General features: G+C 40.7%; 1 protein-coding gene across 1 annotated transcript in view; it reads left to right on the plus strand.

Annotated features, from left to right (window-relative positions):
* Positions 1–6687: 6687 nt before the first annotated feature.
* The window catches only part of SLMAP (sarcolemma associated protein), a 166437-nt gene continuing 147854 nt past the window's right edge, over positions 6688–25270 (plus strand). The window contains exon 1 of the mRNA XM_065407127.1: positions 6688–6885. Coding sequence (XP_065263199.1) covers positions 6688–6885 — 198 coding nt within the window. The remainder of the gene's footprint in view (positions 6886–25270) is intronic.

The raw sequence follows: 25270 nt of genomic DNA on the forward strand, positions 1-25270 counted from the left end.
GGGTTTGAGGAAAGTTGGTTTTGTAAAAGTATTGGACTAGGATGCAGATCTCTGTCAATTCCCAGCTCTGCTACAAACTTCCAAATTACCTTACCAAAACAACCTCCCGCATACAATCATCACATTTTTCAAACCGATCTCTCCTCAAATACTTGCAAATCTAGATGGAACTTGCAGTATGTGTGGAAGAGTAAAACAAAATTTAAAAAACCACCAAGACCAAAACTAACAAACAAAAAACAGGACCTGATAAACCAGGGTGAGAAGTGAGTTCCAGAATTAGGGGCCCCTCATGGAAAACATTGTCCTACTATCTGTCTCTTTAGAACCCACCGGTTACCATTGCTTCAAAAGCAGCACACTAGAAGAGATGCAGACTCTCAGATACAGTAAGCAGGCCCCACTGATGTAAAATAAACACGTGTAAGTATTTGAGAGATTGGGGCCTTATCCAGCTCCTCTCTAAATTTAAATGCTATTCTTTTCATCTCTTTCCATAAGGAAGTCTCTCCATGCTGCTATTCAATTTAATTGCAGGTCTCTGGAGCCCCCTGTTTCTGCTGTGTCTTACTTGACATTGGCTGACCATTGTTCCAGGTGAGTGTGTACTACTGGTTTATATAATGGCACTATAATATTATTTTCTACATCATTCTTACACCAGGAGTTCTGAACCTTTTCTATACTGCAAGTCAATTTTCCATATCAGGACCTGCATGTCAGCAGCACCCCACCCATTTAGCTAGGATCAAGTCGTAGCCCCCTCCCATTTTACAGTTTGAGAAAGGCAGGGTGGTTATGACTCCCAGACAAATGCTCACAACTTCCAGTGTGAATACCTCTTCATTACACATCCAAATAATTTGTTTGCCTTTTTGATCACCACTGTACAATAATCAGATCTTTCCACTGACTTGCTCATAACACCAAGATCTTTTCCCTGAATGATTGCAGTTAATTTGGAATTCATGGGGGCCACTGCAGCAAAAGATGCTGAGATTTTGAGGCAATCCTTAGGACCTGAGAAACTCCCTGATATCCTGAGACATTTAGGCCAGGAGGTTAGGCAGGTGTGGACATGACTCAACTGCCACTTCATTCCATTGGCCTCAAATAAACACCAATTGCCTAGGAAGAGAAATGTGATTGTGCCCTCCCTTCCATTTCCCTCATCCAATATGATCATACAGTGTGGCCTTATAGCCCTTAACTATGATGGCTGTCATCCATAAAATTCTATGGGCTTCCTGACCTTAACTAAGATGGCCACTAAAATGGCCACATTTGCCCATAGCTAATATGGCTGCCAAATCTTACTGCCTTTTATGCCATGTGTGGCAAGGGGTGGTTTGCCTAAATTGAGCATGTGCCAGCCAGTCAGTCATTTTTATTCCTGGCAAAAGCAATCTACAACTGCACATTCTGATGGGTATTGGTCATCCCTTGTAAAATACCCATCCACCTGTTTCTACCCTGGACCTAAAGAGGGACACTTTCTGAGAGGTACAGAACACCTCATAAAATACCCACATGATGGTTTTGTTTGTGTGGTCTCCCTAATTCTGCTTTTACTGAAAACATTTATTTTTATTCATTTTGTGTGTGTGTTCGTTTTTTAAGTAAAAAGACTGCTATCTGGAGAATACCATAGCGGTGGATGTTTTAATTAGCTACTACTGTAAAATTATAATTATATACATTGAACTTAAATATGATAATTAATGGAATTTCTCCACTATACGTGTATTCTCCATTCCATTCTGCCATCTTCCTTTACATCTTTCCTTTATTTCTTCATCTCGATTGACTCAAATGCCTACAAACACCAATGATTTTTCTCTTTCTTTGATTCCTTCCTCAAACACTCTTTCCTTTCTAAGTAGGATCTTTCTAAAAAATTCAAAGAAAAAAAGCTATTTGGCAGGAATTCTCTGCTCACACCCTTCTCTCCTTTTCATCATCAGAACTTCCTCCCTGTGATGGGACACACCCACATCCCAGTGATAGGCTAGCAAGTATTCCTGTACTCAGCTAGTGCCAATTACGCGCACCTGCAGAACATGTGCAACTTGGAAAAGGCAAAGGTGACATTCTCCCTCCCCCCCTTCGACAACAAGAGCATTGCCCAGAATAGGATGACCAGATAGCAAGTGTGAAAAATCAGGACGGGGGTGGGTGGGTAATAGCCTTAGGAGCCCATATTAAAAAAAGCCCCAAATATCGGGACTGTCCCTATAAAATCGGGACATCTGGTCACCCTAGCCCAGAAGGAGAGGCTGCTAGGGAGCTCCAGTACTAAAGGGAGCCCAGACTAGGTTGACCAGATAGCAAGTGTGAAAAATCGGGACAGGGAGTGGGGGGTAATAGGCACCTATATAAGACAAAGACCCAAATATTGGGACTGTCCCTATAAAATCGGGACATCTGGTCACCCTAGCCCAGCCTGAGGCAGTGGCTAGCCTTTCCTCTCTCCATTCCTCTTTACCCCCCCCCCACATTTTGAGGTACAGACTAACACTACAATCCTGATACAGTGAGGGACCCAGGAGGGCTGTTCCCAGCCAATAACTTGTGTCAGGACCCGGGAAGTGCCACCAGTGACTAGAAGTAATTGGATTCAGAAATGATGCTGGGAGTGAGCTGAACTCCTGCTGGGAACAGAGAGATTGCCTAGGAGTGGGGGCACCCATAAGAGACCTAGGGGCAAGAGACTCAAAAAGATTTTGGTAGAACCCAGGCTGAGAGTTGGACAGCTACACTCCCTTGTCTCCTTTTTTACCACTCTTTCTAACTTTAAAATGTCCTTATATCTGCTTCTTGTCTCTAAATCTCTTTACTCAGATGAATCTAAATTCTGTTGTACTTTCTATCACTTCCTCCCTCTCCCTGATCCCCTTTATTTCCTTCCTACTTTCATACAGCATACCTTAATACAGTAGCCTAGATAATATAAAAACTCCTTAGAGAACTGATTTTCAACTTGTGGTGTGTGGACCTCAGTCATATGGTATATGGGTAAATTTGAGGTATAGGGTAAGAATAACAATCTACTAAAAATCACTGATGACAATTATGAAGGTGGTATGCCAAATACTTTTGAGTCTTGGAAGTGATATGCAATGTCTTGAAGTTTGAGAATCACTTGTGTAGATCCATCTTGCTTCTACTAGGACATACCCATTACCCTTTTATTTCCGAAAACATGCCCTCTTGTTTTTCACCTTAGATTTGACTTCCCTGTCCCTAACTCCTTATTTGATCTACTGTCACCTGGCTTCTGCACCCTCCACTCCACTAAGATCACTTTTCTTGCCAAGTCCAAAGACCTTATTGTCATTTTTTTTCTGCGTTGACCTTTCCGTTACTGTCAATCACTCCCTCATCTGCTTGGGCTTTTGATTCATCCAGTTCCTCCCAAACTCATTGACAGTTCACTGTGTCTCTTTCAAATGGTTGTTTCTCATTCTCCTCACCTTTTTCCAACGGCATCCTTCAAAGCTCTGTCCTTGGTTCTCTCTTCTTTCTATATACCCTGCCATGGAATGATCTTATCTGCCATCATGGCTTCATTTTCTAGTTCTTTAACCATCTTCTGCTAGATTGCTTTAGAGAGGAAGCATAGCCAAGTGAATAAACCACTACACTGGGACTTAGGAAACCTGGGTTCTCTTCTTGACTCTGCAATCTTCCTTGCTCTGTGCTGATCTGTAAAATGCAGATAATAATGTTGACTTCCTTTCTAAAATGCTTTTAGATAGGCTTATGAAAAGCACTATATAAGAGATAGGTATTATTATATTGCTGATTAAGGCTATGAGTTTGGTATGGAAATTTGTAGTAAATTTCACAGCAGAGGTGTGGGGAAAAATAAGTCACAGAAAAGTCACTAAATAAGGTAGGTTTTGCTACATTAACATACACAAGAATATAGCACAGGTACTGAAAGGTGAGGCTGGAACGTGTTGGAGAGAGCGCTCACCTTGCACTAATCCTGCAGCAGAGGCTCCTGTCCCATGCAACTAGGCCTGGCTCCCTGCTCTGGGAAATGCGACCTGGTGCATGGGGTCACATCACAGCACCATTCAGGTTTGGCCTGCCTGCCCCTATGGAGATGTGAACAGACCAAACCTGAGTGGTGTTGTGACCTCATGTGCCAGATCTCAATGCCACTCAGTTTGGGAGGCCTAATCAAATGTGTTTTCTACAGTCATTGACAATATTTCACGGACAATTCAAATTCATGATTTCTGTGACCACCATGACCTGTGACAAAATTACAGCTGTATTTGATGACTCACCAATCTCTGTCCTCTCCTGGCCTTTCCTCTTCAGTTCAGTCATGTCAATGTCTTTTCCACACCTTATTCTGTAGCAATCAGAAGCTGTGATTGCACTGAGACACTCCAAAATATAGACTTATTGCACAACATTTAGCAAGTAAGTGCTGTAGGTTTCATGTCATGGTGGTAAGAACATAAAAATTGAGGCTAAGGCAAGAAGATACAGAGGGAACACAGGAGGTCGTGACAGGAGGAACTAAATTTTTATGTGCATGAAAAGTACACTTAGGTTTGTAAGTGCAGTCCTGCCTTAGAGCTTTATTTAAACTAAGATGAAATGCAGCCCCATGAAATGGGTGAGTTTTTAGCAACTTCCCCACTGTGTGTGTGTGTGTGGAGAAAGGGCACTGGGATCCGCCCAGCTCAGCCACTCTCACTTTCAGGGGCAGCATCTCTGAGTCCTGACTGCTCCACCTTCTTCTAACCGTTCCTCAATGGAATCTCCTTCTCCAGCTTTGGGGCGATGGCTTTTTCTCTCCTCCTCCATCAGCCCCAGAGCAACACCCCTCTTCTCTGGGAAACATCCCTCCACCAGCTCTTCACGGAGGACAACATTCCTGTGTGCCAACCTCTCGGGAAAGCCTCTCTCGGCCCCGCCCCACGCCACACCCTCCAAGCGCCGTCCCGTTTCCCCTCGCTTCTCACTCTCCAACCCGGAAGCGGAGCCCACAGGAGACATTAGGGTCAGGGCTGGGGAACAAAGTTCCGCCGAGGCTTCATTGTACCCAGCACGCAGGTGCACGCGCTCCACATCTGCGCACTGCTGTGCGAGCGAGATCGACGCCTGCGCAGGAGAGGGTAGGCGGTCGCTGGCTGATCCTTCGGTCAGGCCCAGTTCAGAGCGGCTCCTCCCTCTCCCGGCTGCCAGCCCCCCCTTCCCCTCCCCGGCAGCGCTGTTGCTGCTACTACACCGGGTAGGTTTCCAGTCACTATGGCGGCTGCGGCTGGGAAGGTAAGAAGGGAGGGAGAGGAGCGCTCGCGTGCCCCTCTGCCGTTCGCTGGGCCGGGGAGCCCCGGGCTGGCGAAGGGGGCCGCCAGGCCGGGGCTCAGCCTCATCGGGTTTGTTTTGGTTTTGCAGGTCAGAAGAAAGTTTTCGTTGTCGGCGGCCGCCTGAGAACGACACTGAGCGGGAGGCATCCGGGCCCGGCCTCCAGGCCTCTCCCGTAGCCGGAGCAGGGCCAGCCCCGCTGGGCTAGCGGAGACCCTGCTCCTCAGGAGAGAGCGACAAACGGCATCCCGATGCGCAGCCACCTGCGGAGACCCTGAGCGGAACAGATCCCTCCCCCTTTGGCCGGGCGGCGGGAGACCTCAGGGGGGAATCTCCCGGAGTCTTACTGTTGCTAGCCCCCGTGAGAGACACCCCTCTGCCCTCCTAAGGCAGCCCGCCTCACTGAGACATCCACGCCCCGCCAATCTGAGGGGCGATCCCTCCTTCTGTCAGCCCAACCTTCGTGAGCTCCTGCAAACCCCCTGTCTGCCACCTCTCCTCCGAGTTGAGGAGGCCCTCGCCCCTTCAGTTCGTCCTGGAAGATCATTCCTCTTAGTTTTTCCCCGGGTGGCGAAGAGTTTGAAGCCCTTCTCCACCCTTTATCAAATTCCTTACCTGAGTGGCCGATTGAAACTCCTAGCCTCAGGTCAGTTTTTTCTGGTGTAGGGGAAGAGACCAGTGTAAGTGTAGCTTTGCTACCTCTAGTCGAGGACCACCCACTCTACTTTATCTTACTGTCTGACGAAGATGAAATGTGGACTGTCATGTGGATCAACTAAACGGACTGGCTTTTGTGGAGCGAATGCTTCATACGCATTCTCCAACTCTTGATCTGGGCTGTGAGGCTGGCTGGACGCTAAACCTTTTTTATTCCCTGCCCCCTAAATCTTTCCTTGTTTTCCTGCTGCATTGGTCAAAATTTTAGTAAGTGCTGTTTACGGAAGAAAAGAAAAAAAAAGGCAGTCTGAATCCCCAACACAAGTATTTGTGTGTGACTCATCTTCTTGGATTTAAAGACATCTCCACCTTCAGGGAGTCTTGCTTCTCTTCTGTGAAGTCAGATGTTTGTTCCTGTTCTTCCTGATGAGCATGGATTGAAAGTTGCACCTTCTAGATTTTTTCCAGGGTGCTGCTGATACTATTAAAGGACATAATGGGGCTTTTTCACTGGATTATTGCCAGGATCAGTTTACACACTGCAACAATGAGTTGTTAGGCATCTCATGTACAAGTAACATTTGTCCTGCTTTAAAGTAAAATTGCTGGGGAGATTTGGGATAAAAATTTGTGGAAGGCCGTCTGGATCAGGAAGAGTTTCTCTTCATCCCAATTTGGCGTGACATCCCCAATCTGTCCTCGATGCCTTCAGCCTTGGCTATCTTCACTTGCCGCCCGAACTCTCACCCATTTCAGGAGCGTCATGTCTACCTGGACGAGCCTGTCAAAATCGGCCGTTCGGTGGCTCGCTGTCGGCCAGCTCAGAATAATGCTACTTTTGACTGTAAAGTGCTGTCCAGGAACCATGCCCTTGTCTGGTTTGACCACAAGACAGGCAAGGTAAGTCCATTTGTGTTTGTAAGGGAGAGAATAATTAATGAAATACTAGATTATTTTAATCAAGGGTTGGGTTTCTACAAGTTCCTGTAAATTGCAACTGGCTTGAAGTTTCCCTCTAAATAGTCAGTATGGTCACATTTGAAGCAAGTAAGGTGTATGTTGTCATCATGAATTCTGATTTTCAGTTAAATTGATAAAGCCCTGCTAAAGGAAAAGCTTGAGAACAGGATTTATTAAACATCATACAAACATAAAATTGTTAGCAGAGGGAACTGGTGGATCCTGAAGATTTCCCTTGTTCATTCCTGCAAAAGTATGATGTCAGAAGTCTTATTCTGTGTAATACAAAAACTGAAATATAAAACCTGAAAAAGTTACGGTAAGCAAATGCTTATTTTGGAAACTTGTTACTTTAAATTTAGGGAGCATTTCTCTAAGAGAATTGTTGTTTTTCCTAAAGCACAGTTCATTGTGTATAAACAAATGTTTAGTCTTTCTAATATGTACAATGTATTTTATATTAGGTAAAAGGCTCACAATTTTAGTGGTAGAAAATGTCATTTTGAGCAACTGTCCCAAAAACAAAGCATTATAAATGGCTAAAATCTGTTTTATATGGTATTTTATGTACTTCCATTTTTGAAGGTTGGACAAAATATTTTAGTATTAACTTATGTGCTATCAGGATAACATTAGCTGCAGCGATTATAATTAATGGCCTGTGAAATCTGCTTTCATTGCTAGTGAGATGGAGTTAAAATATGCAGTATGTTATCTTAACCTGGGCCTGGCCCTCTCAAATAAGGATGACGGCTGTCATAAAATGAAGTTTAGGGGCTTTGTAATACTAGTTTTGTCCACTAGGGACTGACCTGGGTTAAACAAAGCTATTTTAAGCTGTCATGTTAAATTTCAATTGCTAACTAATAGCAAAAGCTGTTCACAAGCTTCAGTCACTCAAAAAGCAGTGTGCTTTTAAAATATGTATTAAAAATTCCCTGGCCTAGTGCTTCCTTATTTACTGTTCAGTTTTGTACTCTGATGCTTCTCTTCTATGAAGTACTTTTCAATAATTCAGTTAATTCTAATTGAATAGTCAGGTAACCAACTGTTGTTTAAAAGTGTGATCCAGCATAAGGAACAACATGGTACAGTAAGAGTTCTTAAATCTTCTGATAATTACCATATGTTATTCAATACTTAGGCATGATGGGACAAGTAAAGAGTTTAATTTCTTAAGTCTGGGTTGTGTCATTACTTTGAAGTTGCTTACACATAATTATCATGAACTACTATTTATGTGAATTAATATTTTACTGGATTTTTTTATATTCTGCATAATGCGGTATATGAGATACTTACTCGTCACATTGGAAATAGCCATTTCGGATCATAATATCAGTCTATAAAACTTAATGTTTTCAATTTGAGATTATATATGTGGTCTTTCCTGTTTGACGTAGTGGGTTGGACTCAGTCACCTAAAATGTCTGTTCCAATCTAGTCTAGCATGTCTGACATACATTTTTGCATATAATGCCGTCCATCCTTTCTCAGTGCTTTACAAACATAATTAAGCCTCACAACAATCTTGTAAAGTCAGTGAATATTTTTACAGATTGTTAAACTGATGCACAGAGCAACTTTGATGTTGGGCAAATCAACTAAATTGATGGCAGAGTTTACAACATAGGCAGCTGAATTACTTTTAGTCAAGAGTGGTTAGTTTTAGACTCACTAACAGAAATCCAATAAATTAGTTTTTAAATTGCTTTATTTTCTTTGCATGACTCTGGATTTGTAGTGGTTTACTTAATCTTTCATTTTTAAATTACAGGTCTGGATTTGCCCAGATTGGTAGTGAATAAAAAATGTAGGCATTTGATGGTGGATTGGCCTATAATATATGAGAAGCTGGCCTTGGTTAAGTACTTCTGGACAAATGTCCACATAATAAACCCATCACCGTAACTGGTAATTTTGTTGGTAGTTTTGGCAGATACCCAGGAATGAATGGAGAATCCACTACATTTTCTTTCTTGAAGGTGGTCCTTCTGAAACAGGGTTGAAGCATGCTGGTGTAACAACGTGGGGCAACTTGAATTGTATACCTGGTGTGTGGCTAAATGGGGGAGTTCAGTCTCAGGGTCTGCTTGGATTCCTATATGAGCAATAAATTGCAACAAGTTAAGGTGTTTTTTTTTTTTTGAGGGTGGGGGGAGAATGTAGTTTTAATGATATCACAATATGATTGCCTACACCCCAGTCCCTTACAATCTGGCCTAGCAGTTATGACTGGGCTGGTGTCCCCAAGTCAAGAACAGTCACGAGGTGGTAGTCAATGAACAGGGGTTGGAGTAATTGCTAGCTGGGAAGGACAGGCAAGAGTCAAGATCAGCATCAGGCTGGAGTTGGAGACTGGAGAACAGAAAGTGAAGTGAGCTCTGGAGTTAAACTTCTGGCCTACTGCGTAGTTGTTTAGACAGCATTCTGGGACACCATCCAGGGTTAAATAGTGAGCCTGGGCCAATCAGAAGGCTTCAGGATGCTGTCATTCTGGACCTTTTGGGCAACACTTCTTGCTGTGCTTAGTCTCCATAGTACTCCTTGGATGTGGCTTTGTAGGGCCTCTCAGTGACGATGTGATAACATCAGCTATCCTAAACTCTGCAGACATGGGTTCTAGTCCCAAGGATTCTTACAACAATAAATAAAAACATTGTAGTGAAAAGGCAGCTGGAAGACAGATACATATGGTCCTTGAATTTTCCTTTATGATGAATCACAAAAATATTCAGCTATATTGCTTATAATTCCTTACTCTTACAAAACCTGCAGTGCTTGCAGAGTGCAAACAAAAAACACAATAATTAAATAATTAAACATGCTAGTAACATTTGCACACAAACACTGAAATAACGAATGGTTAGCAGAGCCAGCCATTATAATAACCACTCTTACCCAGGAATGTCATTAGCCCACCAATGATCTAGCATCTTTGTCTTACTGATTAACGTAATACTGTAATCATTTCTCAAAAGCTTGCAGATGGAATAGAACACCTTATTAAATCGACCTTTTGTGACAGTTTAGGCAGTAATTTAAAAAATATTTTATAACGGGGAGAAATTTTCATAGAAGTGCATCGCAAATGGCATAATGATTTGAGGTACCAGTAAACTAGACTGATTTTTTTTAAACAGAAAACCATAATTTCCACAATCAGTTTTAATTCTATTTTGCATTTGTGCTTTTTAGTTACTTTTCTTTTCTTTTTCTTTTTTTTTTAAAGTTGATTTTCATCGATTGGTAACCAGTAAAACATATTGATGTGCAAGTAAATATAGTCTTTACAGTAAACTTGGTGCTTTTTGGTAACCAGGAGTCTAAATTGTATTTATATACATTTATTTAAGTAATTATATACCTCAGAATACATTTATTCAGATTTTTAATTTTTAGTTATGTTAGACATGCATCATTCACCATTTTCTAAATAAGAAGATTAATTTTTTACTTGTAATTTGTGTCAACTCTTTGGATGGAAATTGGAATTCAGTGAAAAGTGGACAAAAACCAGCATTTAATTCTTCTATTAGAAAATGACCTTATGTTCTGGACACACAAGAAAAAAGTTTACCAAAACATGTTTTACATTTAAAACTGATTTAACTTTTAAAAACCATTTGTAGTTAGTGAATTGGTGTCACCATGTCCTTCAGGATTTTACTACAGGGCGAACTCATCATCCCACCTAGTTTTTATTCATAGATTGGAAGAGGAAAACAAGCTTTCCTGCTTTTTCAATCCTAATTGGTTTCTCAGTTTGCGCTCTCTGTACTTGCAGAAGAGGCTACTGCTGGTTTAGCACTTGAGCAAGCTCTGATTCCAGGTGCTTCGTCAATAGCTTGACTTTCTTTTGAAAGTTGGTGGCAGACATACTGCTTGCATATTTTTTTATTTAATTTAAATAATTTTAATAGATTATAGTGTTTAGGCCTTAATTTAAATATCCATTTCAAATTAATTTAAATAGGTTTATTTTTTTAAGAAAACTTATTTTTATCCATCCTGGATACCAAACTTATTTGAGAATGACTGGATGCCATACTGGTTTTGGGGCTGCTACATGTGCTACACTAAATCACTGTTTAAAAATGTCATGGAACTTTTTGTTGGAAGATTTCAGTACCATACTTTGTATAGTGTGCTTTACATATGTGTGAAAAAGATGTAAGCTTCTTTGGGCAGGGAGCTATGAAAGACTAAAATAGTACTAACAGTTTAAAAAAAAATGGTGTGTGAAAGTGGGGACAGGTTTTGAGGGAAATCAGTGATAGAAAGCCAAGTGAAAATAGGGATTAAATAGGGTTTAAAGCAGTGGTTCTTAAACTTTTGTACTGGTGACCCCTTTCACATAGCAAGTCTCTGAGTGCAACCTCCTCCCCTAAATTAAAAACACTTTTAAATATATTTAACATCATTATAAATACAGGAGGCAAAGCAGGATTTGGGGTGGAGGCTGACAGCTCGCGGACTCCCCCCCCGCCCCAAAGTAATAACCTCGCGATGAGAACCCCTGGTTTAAAGAGTCACATGTAACTAAAATCTGCACTTCTGTCTGGAAAAAAAATGCTGTTAGAAGTAATACTGTCTGGAAAAAAAATTAGTGTTAGAAGTTGCACTGAAGATCACTGTAACAAAAAGGGGATGGAAAAAAATCTTTTAAAAAGTTTCCTTTGTGTTTGGCAGCACTCTAAAGAATAGCCAGTTTTACTGTTTTCCTTGGGTAGACAGTAATACCCTGCTTTGCTTGTGGGCTTTCACTCAACAGTAGAGAGGAAAGAGAAACATAAAGTTGTTAAATCATAAAAACTGGTCTCAAGCTTTTGGGGGCAAGTACTACCTGAAACTACTTCTAACTTATTTTTTAAATATTATATTACAGATTGAGTCATCACTTTAAGGAGGGATTGGAAAGAGAGGGTGCGTTACTTGACACATGGGAAGTGGGAGTTTGTCCCAAATTTAGGGCTGGTATAAAAGAAGTTATGAATTAGGCTGAGAGAGGAAAAAGGTGTGCTAAGTCTATGAAATTCTTAATAAAATAATTGTTCAGCATTATTCCTTTACTTCCACTCCTAAAACATATCCATAATATATAAACTATTCACATGTAAAAACTTTTTTAAAAATCTATTTACTTTTAATACCGTCTCAAGCCCTGAACTTCTTATGCCTTGAAAAATTGCAACTTCAAATACTGTAGAACTCTGGGTGTAAGTTCTTCCAGGCTGAAATGTTAGAACATTTCCAATTTAGAGTAAAAGTCCTTGGTGGAACCCTGAAATTCCCTTCAGATATTTAGGCTTTCAAAAAGGTCCTTTCACCAGAGGCTTTTAAAGGAACTAATTAGCCATAGGGTGAGAGACAAAGTATTGTCATGTTTCAGAGTAGCAGCCGTGTTAGTCTGTATCCTCAAAAATAACAGGAGTACTTGTGGCACCTTAGAGACTAACAAATTTATTAGAGCATAAGCTTTCGTGGGCTACAAGTGGGTTGTAGCCCACGAAAGCTTATGCTCTAATAAATTTGTTAGTCTCTAAGGTGCCACAAGTACTCCTGTTATTTTTAAAGTATTGTCATGAATCAAAAAACAAGAGATTGGGGTGGGGGGAAAGAGTTAGGAATATGTGGTCAATTTTTCATTAATGCGGAAACTGAAGTGGGTTGCCATGAGGTTCAGTACTAGGACAGGTGATGTTTAATGCATGTACAGTCTGGAAAAGGGGTTGAGTAGTAAGGTTACAAAGTTTGCAAAAATGTCAATTATGTTAGTCAAGTCCAGAGAGGACTAGGAAGAGCTTCAGAGGGACCTAACCAAGCTAAATGAATGGGTAGTGTGATGGTAGTTTAAGTTTTAATGTTCATAAAGGAGATCAAGCTAGATGACCTGGTCTTAAAAATCTATGGGGAAAAATAAGTAATGAATATTGGAGGAAAAAATTAGAACTAATAATATGCCCTACCAGTATCTAAATTAACAGTATCCGCTCCAGTAAAGGACCTGGGCATCACTGTGGACAGATGAATGAAAACCTCTATCTAGTGGGAGCTGAGGCTTAAAAAATAGCAAACAATGTCAGGATACATAAGGAATGAAGAAGAATATAAAAAATATTATAACACCATCATATAAAGCAATTGTTTGCCATCATCTGGAATACTATGTTGAGTATTTATCACCCTGTTTGAAAAAGGATATTGCTGAATGAGAGAGCTCTTTCAATGTCTGCTGCATATTCGAAGCTTCAAAAATGGCTTCAGTTAATGCTGTGAAAAAGGAAAGAAAAAGCTCTGTCCTGTGTAATTGACTATAACAAGTAGTATACATATAATTGTAAAAACTGATTGTACTACAATAACATTTCAGACTATTAAAACTGAATAGTTAAAAATAGGCCTGTTTCACTATATTTGCAGTTATCTCTGGTTTTCTGTAAGTATAACCTATGAAAAAATGTTGTCATTTTGGTTTCGAATCAGTTATGCTTCCTGGTTAACATGTGGTGTTTGGGTTGTTGTTTATATTGGGATTACAAACACTACAGGTGGATGTTCATTTGCAGGAATTGTCAGCCCACTCTCATTGGGCAAAAGATGCCCACACATTGAGCTTTTCACCCATAGCATCTCCATCACCAATCTTAGTGTAGGGAAAATGAGACGGTGCTGACTGTTCCTTGCTGACAGCTCCTTTCCCTTATGCAGCTCTTCCTGTTTGCAGTGGAGGAGCTTATTATCTAAAAATGTTTCCAGCAGTACATGTTCAGCAACTCTGGTAAACAGGTGGCCCTCTAGGAATGATAAACAAGTAATGGTAATGCAGTAACTGTTCAACTACATTAGACACTAAACTAGATTTTCTGCAGGTAGTGTCAATTTTGTGCATATATTCTGTGAGTGGGCTTTCATAAGGCTGCAGAATCACTTAGGATATGTCTGTATTGCAACTAGGCACCGCAGCTGGCCCGGGCCAGCCAACTTGGGCTTGCGGAGCTCAAGCTGGGGGCAGTTTCATTGCAGTATAGGCTTCTGGGCTTGGGCTGGAGCCTGAGCTCTGGGACCCTCCCACCTTGCAGGGTCCTAGAGCCCAGGTCCCAGCTCGAATCCATAAGTCTACACTACAATGAAACAATCCTGCAGCCTTAGCCCTATGAGTCTGAGTTGGCTCGCACAGGACAGCCGCAGGTTTTTGATTGCAATGTAGACATACTCTTACGTCTATACTTACCTCCAGGTCCGGTGGTAAGCAATCGATCTTCTGGGATCGATTTATCGCATCTTGTCTAGACGCGATAAATCGATCCCGGAAGTGCTCGCCGTCGACGCCGGTACTCCTGCTCCGCGAGAGGAGTACGCGGAGTCGACGGGGGAGCCTGCCTGCCGCGTCTGGACCCGCGGTAAGTTCGAACTAAGGTACTTCGACTTCAGCTACGTTATTAACGTATCTTAGTTCAAAGTGGGGGGGGTTAGTGTGGACCAGGCCCCGTGTCTATTAGCTAATCCAAACATCTTATACAGGGTGCTATTAAAAAAATCATCTTGGGCACCAGGCAGATCTCCTGGTTTTGTAAGATCGGGCTTCTGGCCCTCATACTTGTTTATAATAACCATTTATTGAAATTTTGTGAGACACACCTCAGTAGCACTTCTCACAGGCTTTCTTCTGTTCAACTTTTTGCTTTTCCTTATTTTGCAGATGTTAGCTGTGATAGTTGACTGAATTCTGGGTGTGGGTGTTTTTTTTTTTTTTTTTTTTTTTTTTTAATGCACTGGATGTCAGTCACAACTGCTCCTAGCAGTGCTATTCTCTGTTCAGTTAAGTTTTGCTGTTACTTCCAGGTGTTTTGAGGAAATTGCAACAAAAAGTGGGGGTGGCGTGTAGATTATCTGTAAGGCAAGTTTTCTAAATGTCAACAAGATTTTGTAGTATATGTAACTCATTTTACGTTTTAAAACTTTAATAGTTACACAAACAGTCTTTAAGAACCAAGTATTTGAGATATTTAGTGTTTGAGTTGTGTTTTATTGCATCTGGGAGCAAATATAGTGGTCTTGTTAGGGGAAAAAACTAGTAAAGGTACTCCAAATATTTGAAGATGTTAACACATGAACATTTCATATTGATAAATCCCTTATCACAGTGACTCTTAAGCAGTGGTTCGTGGGCCAGCAGTGTGGGTGAGTGGTGGGAAATCCCTTTCTGAACACAAGACACAAAGCTGAAATGAGATGTTGAGCCCTCCCCCCTACTATCATAAGCACTTCTGTTGTACAATCACATTAATAAATTTGTCCAGCTCTCTGTCTCTAGCAGAAACCTCCTTCTGATTTACAGCCTGAATTTGTTCATGCCTAGTTTATACCCATTTGTTCTTGTCAACATTGTCCTTTAGCTTAAATGCTTTTTCACCCTCCTTGTGTTTATTGCCCTGATGTATTTATAGAGAGCAATCATATCCCCCTCTGTCGTCTTGTTGCTAGGTTAATCAAGTGAAGCTCTTCTAGTTTCTTCTCATACTATAGACTCTCCATTCCCCTGATCATCCTGCTAGCTCTTTTCTGCGCCTGTTCCAGTTTCAATTCATCTTTCTGGACACGGATGAGGAGAATTGTACACAGTATTCCAAATGAGATTTTACCACTGCTTTGTGCAATGGCATTAATATTTCTCAATCTCGCCTGATGCATCCTAGGATCACGTTGGCGTTATTCACAGCTGAATCATATTGGTGGCTCATAGTTGTATAGTGATCGAGCAACACATCCAGGTCTGTTTTCTCCTTTGTCATTTCCAACTGATGAGCCCCCAGCATGTAGATGAAATTTCTTATTATTAGACCCTAAGTGCATGACTTTGTACTATCAAATTTCATCCTATTTCTGTTAGTCCAGTCTTCAAGGTCATCCAGATCTTCCTTTATAATTTTCTGCTCCTCCTCTGTATTGATGAGGCCTCCCAACTTTCTATCATCAGCAAATTTCATTAGCATATTTCTACTCTGTATGCCATGGTCATTAATAAAAATATTGAATAAAATTTGTCCCAAGACCAGTTGTTGAAGAACTCCCCTAGTAACCTTCCTCCAGTCTGATAGTTCACGTTTCAGCACCTCTCCTTGCCTTCTCCCCTTTGGGTAGTTCTTTATCCACAGTATCATTCTTGTGCTAATTTAACTGATAATTTCCCATGTGGTACCATGTGAAATGCTTTACTGAAGTCCAAGTATATTAGACCTACAATAGAACCTCTGAATTATGAACACCTCGGGAATGGAGGTTGTTCGTAACTTGGAAATGTTTGTAACTCTGAACAAAACATTACGGTTGTTCTTTCAAAAGTTCACAACTGAACATTGACTTAATATAGTTTTGAAACTTTATTATGCAGAAGAAAAATGCTGTTTTTTTTTTTAATTTTTTTTTTTTTAGTAGTTTACATTTAACAAAGTACTGTACTGTATTTCGTTTTGGGTTTCTTACGTCTCTGCAGCTTCCAGATTGTGTACTTCCGGTTCCAAACGAGGTGTGGGGTTGACTAGTCAGTTCATAACTCTGGTATTCGTAACTCTGAGGTTCTACTGTACTTCATTACCTTATCTAAAAATTGGTTGTTTTCTCAAAGAAGGAAATCAGGTTTGTTCAGCATGATCTGCCTTGGTAAATCAGTGTTACATTATATCCCCTTTACTGTTTAATTAAATTCATGGACATATTCTTTCCTTCACAGTTTGTTTTAAAGCCTTGCATGCTACTGAGGTCAAACTAATAGGACTGTAATTGCCCAGATCATTTCCCCCCCTTTCTTAAATATACAACATTAATTATTTCTCCAGCAATATGCTGCTACCTGTGAATAAATAGATGTATTAAAAATCCTTGCTATTGGGTTAGAAATCTCATGTGCCAGTTCTTTCAGTATTCTGGGATGGAAGTTATCTGGTCCTTCCCTTCTCTCCCCAACACCCCTGATTTGAGCTCTTTAAGCTTTCATTTCACCTCAGATGTGTTAGTTTCCATTTCTATATACTTGTTTCCATCAGCTGTCCTGCCTTCATGCCTATGTTCCATATGATCATCCTTAGTGAAAACCAAAGCAAAGTATTCATTTAATTTTTGGGCCATACCTATATTATCTTTAACCTCCATCACATCCACTGAATAGTGTCCCAGCCTCATCCTTCCTTATTCTTTTTATTTGTATGACTAAAAAAAACCTTGTAATTTATTTTAGTTTCCTTGGCAAGAGCTAATTCAGCTTGACTTTTAGCAATTCTCACTTTATTCCTACATTTTCTAACCTGCAGTAGGTGGCTTTTTGTGCTGATCAGTCTGTCTCTTTTTCCATTCCCCAAAGCTCTCTAATACTCACCTGGATGAACAGCCACTTCCAAGAGAGTCTGGAGCGTTCCCGTACAAGTTGTGTGGTTGACTGGTCAGTTTGTAACTCTGGTGTTCATAACTTTGAGGTTATACTGTACCTCTACCTAAAAATATCAATTTGTAATTTTTAAAAAAGCAATATGTATCGAATTTTATCCTGCCTCCACTTTTTATATGTTGTTTGTCTTACAATCTAAGCTCTTTGGGGCAGGGACTGTGCCTTTGTCAGTCTTTATAGAGAATGTAGAATAGGAGCTCCAATCCTGATTGTGAACACTCTGGTTTCTACTTAATAGAAATGTTAAATACACAACCTTGTCTTGAACTTTCAAAACTACTGGGGCTCAACATATGTACTGATGTTCCCTTCTGGAATGTAAAATAGGATAGAAGTAGATGCTGTACATCATCTTGCTAAGGTAATTTCCCAAAGACATAATGGTTGCTAAAAATTATGCATCTTTTTGGAAAGCAATAATATCCAAATAGTACTCTTCAAACACAGTGTTACTGTGATTGGCTGTCTTATTTGAAACTCCTTCAAGGAACGGAAAAGATCTATAAAGACAGAAGTTGCATGTTTTCTCTTAAGGCAAATTTGAATTGTGACTCGTTTGCCTCCTGATACTGACTTGCATTTCTTCATAACACAAGCTGAGATGACTAGACAGAATATGCTATTATCATAGAATCATAGATCTATTCTGAATGTCTTAACTGTAAAAGAAAGTCAGTCAACTGCATTTTTGTAAAACAACCTGCTACTACTTAAGGTGCTGTAGCACTTCAGTGTAGACACTACCTATTGCCGATGGGAGGGATTCTCCCATGGGTGTAGGTAATACACCTCCATGAGAGGCAGTAGCTAGGTTGATAGAAGAATTCTTCTGTTGACATAGCGCTGTCTACAGCGGGGGTTAGGTCAGCTTAATTATGTTGCTTGGGGGTATAGATTTTTCATCATTAAGACACCTTAATTTTTTCCTGTAGAGCAGGCCCTAGAATCCTTATGAAAGTAACTGACTTTTTTCCCTTCAAACTACAGTTATTTTCAAAAGGAGAGAAAATAAGCTCTTTGGAAAGGCAACTAGAAATGCTGTTGACATTAGGCTTTTTCCCACCATATGAACCTGTGATGGATTCTTTATTTTGGTATCTGAGTTGTATATCCTCCATTTTACTGTAAAATCATTTCTATTCAGTTCACCTCTACCTCGATATAACGCTGTCCTCGGGAGCCAAAAAATCTTACCGTGTTATAGGTGAAACCGCGTTATATTGAACTTGCTTTGATCCACCGGGGTGCGCAGCCCCCCCCCCCGGAGCACTGCTTTACCGCGTTATATCCAAATTCGTGTTATATCGGGTCGCGTTATATCGAGGTAACGGTGTATTTAAGATCTAATTATCTACATAATGTAAGGTGAACTGTGAATGGAAACCAGTGAAAAGTTCTTAACATCTCACTTGGCATTTAAGCCACTTTAAATTTCTGTACAGACATTATACAAACGGAATCTGACAATGCTTCAGTAAAGTGTACTTCATTAAACACTACATATCAGTAAAGTATTTTAAAACTCTTTTGTTGAAACTGAATTAACGAACTAGCATATGCAAAGTGCAATGCTAAGTTTATTTTTTGAAATGTGAGAAGAATAGTATTTGGTTATGAAAGCCTGTTGTGTAGACAACATAACTTTTTAAAAAATCACTGACCATGGTAGAGATCTCTAACTAGTGATTAATTTAAAATGTCATTTCATAGAGCTCTTTCATTAACTCTTACTACAGTTGTAGGAATTTTTCTCAGTTAAATGTGAAATGGCTTTGAGGATAATTAGTTTTGGTATTTATATATTATTAAGCTCTAGAATATATATTCAATGGGGCTTGAGGATCTTCCATTTTTGTAACTTTTCAGGTTGTTTGTTCATTAAAAGCTTAGTTACGGTGGCCATCCATTTTTTAGAAGTCATATGTCCACATTGCAACTCACCACCACAACTGACTTCTTTGGTAGTCTTGTCAGAGAGGTCAAACATTGAATGAAAATGGAGACAGAATCACTCTAAGCACTAAAGGATTTATCCAATGCAGAATCAGACATTCTAGTAGGGCAGCGTAGAGAAGCTTGTGTTGCCATGCTTTGTATGCTTTTTCCAAGGATATAGGACTTTAGGCCTATAGCTGTTTGTTTCGCCTGGCGGGAGCGGCCCCAGAAGTTAACCCAGTTAAACAATATCATTTTCATCGTTTAATCAGTTAACTTTTTTCAACACTATTTATATTCCTAGTTTCTGCTAAAATTTACTTGATGGAAGAAAATGAAACATCAAATGATCAAGTTCTGTAAGAGTGGAAATAATAGAGTACTTTCGCTTGATGGCTCTCAACCACTACTTCCTTTTTAAATACTCAAGGGGAAACTGATTTTTTTTGGTCTTCCTCTTCATTTGAACATTTTTTCCCAGACTACACATGCTAGAGAGAGAGAGAGCACAAAAGCCAGGAATACACAGCTACACCAAAAGGAGACACACACCTTCACAATCTTTGAAGCAACAGAAGAAACTTCAATGTAAGGGTAGCAAGTTGACATTAGATACAGCCACAGTAATGATTGAGCAGGGCATTTCACAGAAATACAAATCCTATCTGACCCTAAGCCAGCTGTTTAGAATGTGGGTAGGGATCTTAGTGCTTTATGAAAGGGAGACATAGTAGCCCTGTGTTTCTACTGACTATTAAATGTAATGGTACAGAATTTATAGTGCACGTGACATAGAAACCCATGTTCTGTGTTATCGATATTACTGAACATTTGAAGACATACTTTTTCCTATGGTCTTGCCTCATGTATTCATCCTAACTTTTAATTAAATTCTCTTCTAGACACTTTTAAGAGTTCCAATCAACTATCTGTATGGTGTACTGACACCCTCTGACTTCCAAATTTGGACACAAAAAGGAAAATGGAAGGGGTGCTGCTCACTGATGAAAGTGGAAAACTCTGTAGTTTGTACCTGAACAAAATGTATTGCACTGACACATTAACCAACAGCTCTCTCAAAACTGGAATTCTGCTTTTGGATATATATGTAAAATTTTCAGTGATTTCAGTGGGAAGTCTACATTTATATGTGAGAGCAGAATTTCGTCATTAATATCTATTGTCACAAATTGGTGGACTTGTTTTACCCATATGTTTGTTTCCACGAGGCTAGTCAACTGTAATATGCTCCACTCAGGGCCAACTCTACTAATGGACTATCACTTGAAGTTTTTGTTAGTGCGGAATGTGTTTGCCTGCCTGCTTTCTGAATAAGCTAGTCCAACAAGAACATAAAATATCCACCTAATGCACAGGGTGCCGGTTACCTTATAAATGAAATCCAGGTTGTTGTTTACAAACCCAGGAATAGTATAAGTACTTCAAGCTGTCTTACTTTTAACACACCTTAGTATCTGCGTTCATCTGAAATGTTTAAGCTCTTTCCCTAGAGTAAGTGTGAAAGGAGCCTGAAGCAGTGTATTTCCAGCAACAGGCCCTTGAAATATATCTAGGTATCTGGAATACATCTAAACTGTAGTCTGGGTGCATTTGGGAAACGCTGTCAGACGTCTCTTGAACTAGACTCTTTTTCCTAGCTCTCGGCTTCAGTTCCCTTACTTTTCTGCCCTGTTGACTATGTGCAAGGGCTTATCTACACAAGGAAATAGATCAAAATAGCTAGTTATTCCTCAATAGCTGTCTCAGAATAACTCTGTATTTGGACACTCCAATTCAGAATAAAAGTCACTTTATTCCAAGAATAATTTGTGTGCTTCCAAAGTGAAATAATTATTTTATTGAATAAATTGACTTTTATTCTATAAGTGTCCACACAAGGATCTATTGCAAAATAGCTTATTCCACAATAGCTACTGGTCAGTTTCCCCATGTAGACAAGACTTAGGCTGATGAGCTGACCCACTGGCCAGGGACAGTAAAACCATGCCCCAAAGCTACTGCTCCACTTTTTTTTCACAACTTTGTTATTGTCAAAGTTCAACACAACACAGATGCCTCATAGCTCCTTAGGGTCTTGTCCCACTCTTGTCTTCCAGGCTTTGCAGCCCTTACGGGCTTGCCTTCAGGGTTTCACACACTTCCTGGCTGAGACTTCTCCCCACAGGCAGCTGCTGATTCCTGCAGGTGTCCCTTTTCCAGCCCTCTGCCTGCCAGCTGCAGCTCAGTGGTCACCCTCTCAGCTGCTGTACCTAAAAGGCAGGAAGTCCTATATATGACTTCCTGTACGGCACATAACTAGGAGCAAGCAGAAGCATGTGACCTGCAACTCCTGCTCCCAGTTTTAAAGAGCCTAAGTGTTAGTACTTTGTGATTGAAGAGAAGTATTTTATCAGTTTCTTGCTGAAGCATAGTCTATTTAAGGTAACTGTTTGCTGTGATTTTGTTGACATGAGTGCTTGTTAGCCATTACATTCAGTATAAATATGGCAGTTGTGCCATTTAAAGTTTTTCCTGGGGTGTAATAGAGAACTGTGATCATTTGAAAAGCAAACCCTATTCTATATTTTAATTATTGTTGCTGCTTGAATATTTATAGTATTTTAAAGATGCATCTTGCATTTTAGGTATTAGAGTTAGATAAGTTTGTACTGGAAGGTTCTTATAGCCTGGAGATCTCAGTAACAGGAATTTGGGGTAAGAACTTAGTTTAGCTAATAATTTAAATGCAGAAATTTGACTCTTATTTAAGACTAAATTCCATTTCCATTTATTACAAAATGGGAAGAAGGTGGACAGGGTAGTACAGTCTTAGGCTGTATGTTAATACTAAAGTAGTATTGTCCCTCTCTGCTATTGTCCCTAATGACTATTCCTGTTTTTGAAATCTAAAACTTGTATTTTTGGCAACTACACCTGTGTACCCCCTTTTCTTTGTAACTGCAGTGTTGTGTTTATAAAGGCCTGCAATATGAAATCTTCACTACTTTTCTGTATCTTTCAAAACTACATGTGCTCAAGGGTTTATGAATCTTACTTTATAATAGCCTTAACCATATAAAACAGTTTCAGAGATTAGATCTTGTTAGTAATGTCGTATCTCGTGTGTTAACTTGTTAGCTGATGTTTAAAAGCATTTTTTATAATATTGCTGTAACAATTGGGAGCAAAAACTTTAAATGTTTTGCAAGATTTAACTTTGTATTATTGACTTTGGTATTCTTTTGTGTGTTTATTCATGTATTAAAGCAGAGTGGAGACTTCAGTAACCCATTGGACTCTTATACAGCATACCACTTTTCATGTAGAGGCAAGTTTTTAATTAATAGTGAGTGATCCTTATACTGGTGTATTTTTTTATAATTGTGACTGAGAAATTACTCTAAAAATTGAATACAATAGGGGTTTAATGCCCAGTGTAGTGACCATATGGGTTTATGATTGCTAGTATTGCTGTACCATCTAGGGGTATATCTACACCGCACGCTAAGCCCAGGCTCTGACTCAAGTTTGAGTCCAAACCCTCCTTCTGTCCATACACACAGATCAGTGTGATTGAGTCAGCAAGCACTCAGGACCATGGGGGGGAGTTATATGGGCCCATGGTGCCCATGCTCCATCAATATTTAGGAACGTGGGCCTGGCTCCAGCAATGTTTGGGCTTACCATGCTTTGGGGGGGCCTCACGCTTCAGGGGATGCAGAGTCCAGGGTTGCAGGGAGCTGGCGCTGGCAGCAACGAGCGACCTGATCCCAGCACTCCCTGCCCCGCCGGCTCCCGGCGTCGCTTGGGGGAGGGGGCAGAAGCCGGAAAGAGGTGAGGCGGGGGCTTGGGGAAAGGGATGGAATGGGGTCAGGGAGGGGGCGGAGCAGAGGTGGGCTGGGGCCAGCTTGCTGCTGCTGGCGCCAGGCCCCCCGCTGACCTCCCAGACCGCCCTGTACCCAGAGCCATCTCGTCTATAGGACGGATCGGGGTAACCTCCCCCGGCCCCGTGCTTTGGGGGGCACTGCGTTTCATGGGGATGTGAGGTCCAGGCGGCCTGGGGGACTAGTGGGGGGCCTGGCGTCAGCAGCAGCAAGCGACCCGGCCCCACCCCACCCCACACCTTCCCCAAGCCCCTGCCCTGCCTTGCCTTGCCTCTTTCTAGCTTCTGCCCCCTCCCCCGAGTGACACCAGGAACCGGCAGGGTGGGCTGGGGCTGGGTCGCTCACTGCTGCTGGCGCCAGGTCCCCCGCTAACCCTCTAGGCCACCCTGGACCCTGCATCCCCCTGAAGCGTGGGGCTCCCCAAAGCGTGGGGCCTGGGGCGGTTGCCCCGGTCTGTCCTATGGACGTTCTGAGCACCACCAAAAATTATACAAACTTGGCGCCCATGCTCAGGACTTGGGTCCTAGGACCCTGCTGGCGGGGTGGGTCAGAGCCTGAGTTCTTCTGTGACTTGGGTCCAAGTCTGGTGGTTTTTCATATGAATGTAGCTGAAGCTGCAGACTGGAATCAGAAGTCTCCATAGTCTAGTATGGACATGTTAGTATGCCTGAGACCTGGGTCCAGCAATTTTAAACCCAGATTTACAATGCGATGTGGACATTCAAGCACGGGCTTGGAAGCACCAGGTCTACGAGCCCGGGTTCTACAGACTGGGGTTTACCATGCAGTGTAGGTATATACAGTAGTCATGGACTGGGACTCCAGGTCCCTTTATAGCCTTTAAGTCAAGGTCCACCATCTGTATCTGGGTCTGGGACATGCGCTGGCTACCTACGTGATATTTGTACCTCCTCATTGCTACTAGTAGATTTCCTTACTGATATTACTGGGATTGAAGCTACTGCCAGAATTTTTTTGTACAGAATCAGAATATTATGCCACCGCCACGTTTGCAGCAGTGCTACATCTACAAGCCATTTTGCAACAATATGATCATCTAATTGACTTGCAACGTACCTGTGCTGTGTCTTAACCTTCAGTAACACCTGAAAAATTGTACTATAGGTATCTGTTTGTGAGGCAACAGTCCAGATGTCTTTTTTTTTTAAACATAAATTGAAATATTTTAAAATATCCACTTCATGAATTGTAATTAACACAGTAGTTTGTCTCTGACCTTCCTATTAAAAAAATTAAAATATTGTTACTGGTTAATACTTTCATGTTTCATGATGCAGCATGATGTGCTTCTGACTTATTGCCTATTTCAGAATTGCCTAGTTTTAGAATCATGGGCTATGCAGAAACTAACTTGTTGATTTCATTAGATGAGAAGGGAAGATTTTTTTTTTTTTCCATAAACAAGGTGTAGATTTGGTGACATGGGTGTAATGTTATCAGAATTTAAAATAAAGCATAAAACAGTGCACTCTCTGTGACATGGCTCTTAAAGTAAAAATAAAAGGACAAATAATGGTTGAGTGAAGAGCTTTTTATAAAGCTTATGTAGGTTTTCAATGTTTCAATTCTAGCTTTTTAAAATATTTGGCAACATGTGATAGTCTTTATATTCTATATATTTCACAAATACGAATTACTCCCATTGCTGTGGCATGCTGTTCTTCCACATTTTTTCAGCAAATATTGCAGTCGTCTCTATTGTTCACAATCAAAACTTTTTATAAAAGTTCTTGAAGTTTCTGATTCATGTGTATTGTGTACTGTGTGCTCCTTTACTCTTGGAGAAGTGAAAGTGCCTAGAAAACATACTTTAAAAATTCCTCAAGAGTTTTTGCTTAATGAATTGTTGTATTTTGCATTTACCAAACAGATTTTTTTTTTTCCCCTATGGTCTGGACACTCCTGTTCTCTAGAAGATTTTTTTTTTTTTTTTTGACATTATCAGCAGATCATTATAGTCGTCATTTTAATAAAAATAGCATTTGCTGCTGCTTAGTGGAAGATAGTCCTAATTCTGTTATCTAAAGAAAAAAAATCTTCT

This window comes from Emys orbicularis, chromosome 7, assembly GCF_028017835.1.
Source record: "Emys orbicularis isolate rEmyOrb1 chromosome 7, rEmyOrb1.hap1, whole genome shotgun sequence".
Lineage (NCBI taxonomy): Eukaryota > Metazoa > Chordata > Testudines > Emydidae > Emys > Emys orbicularis.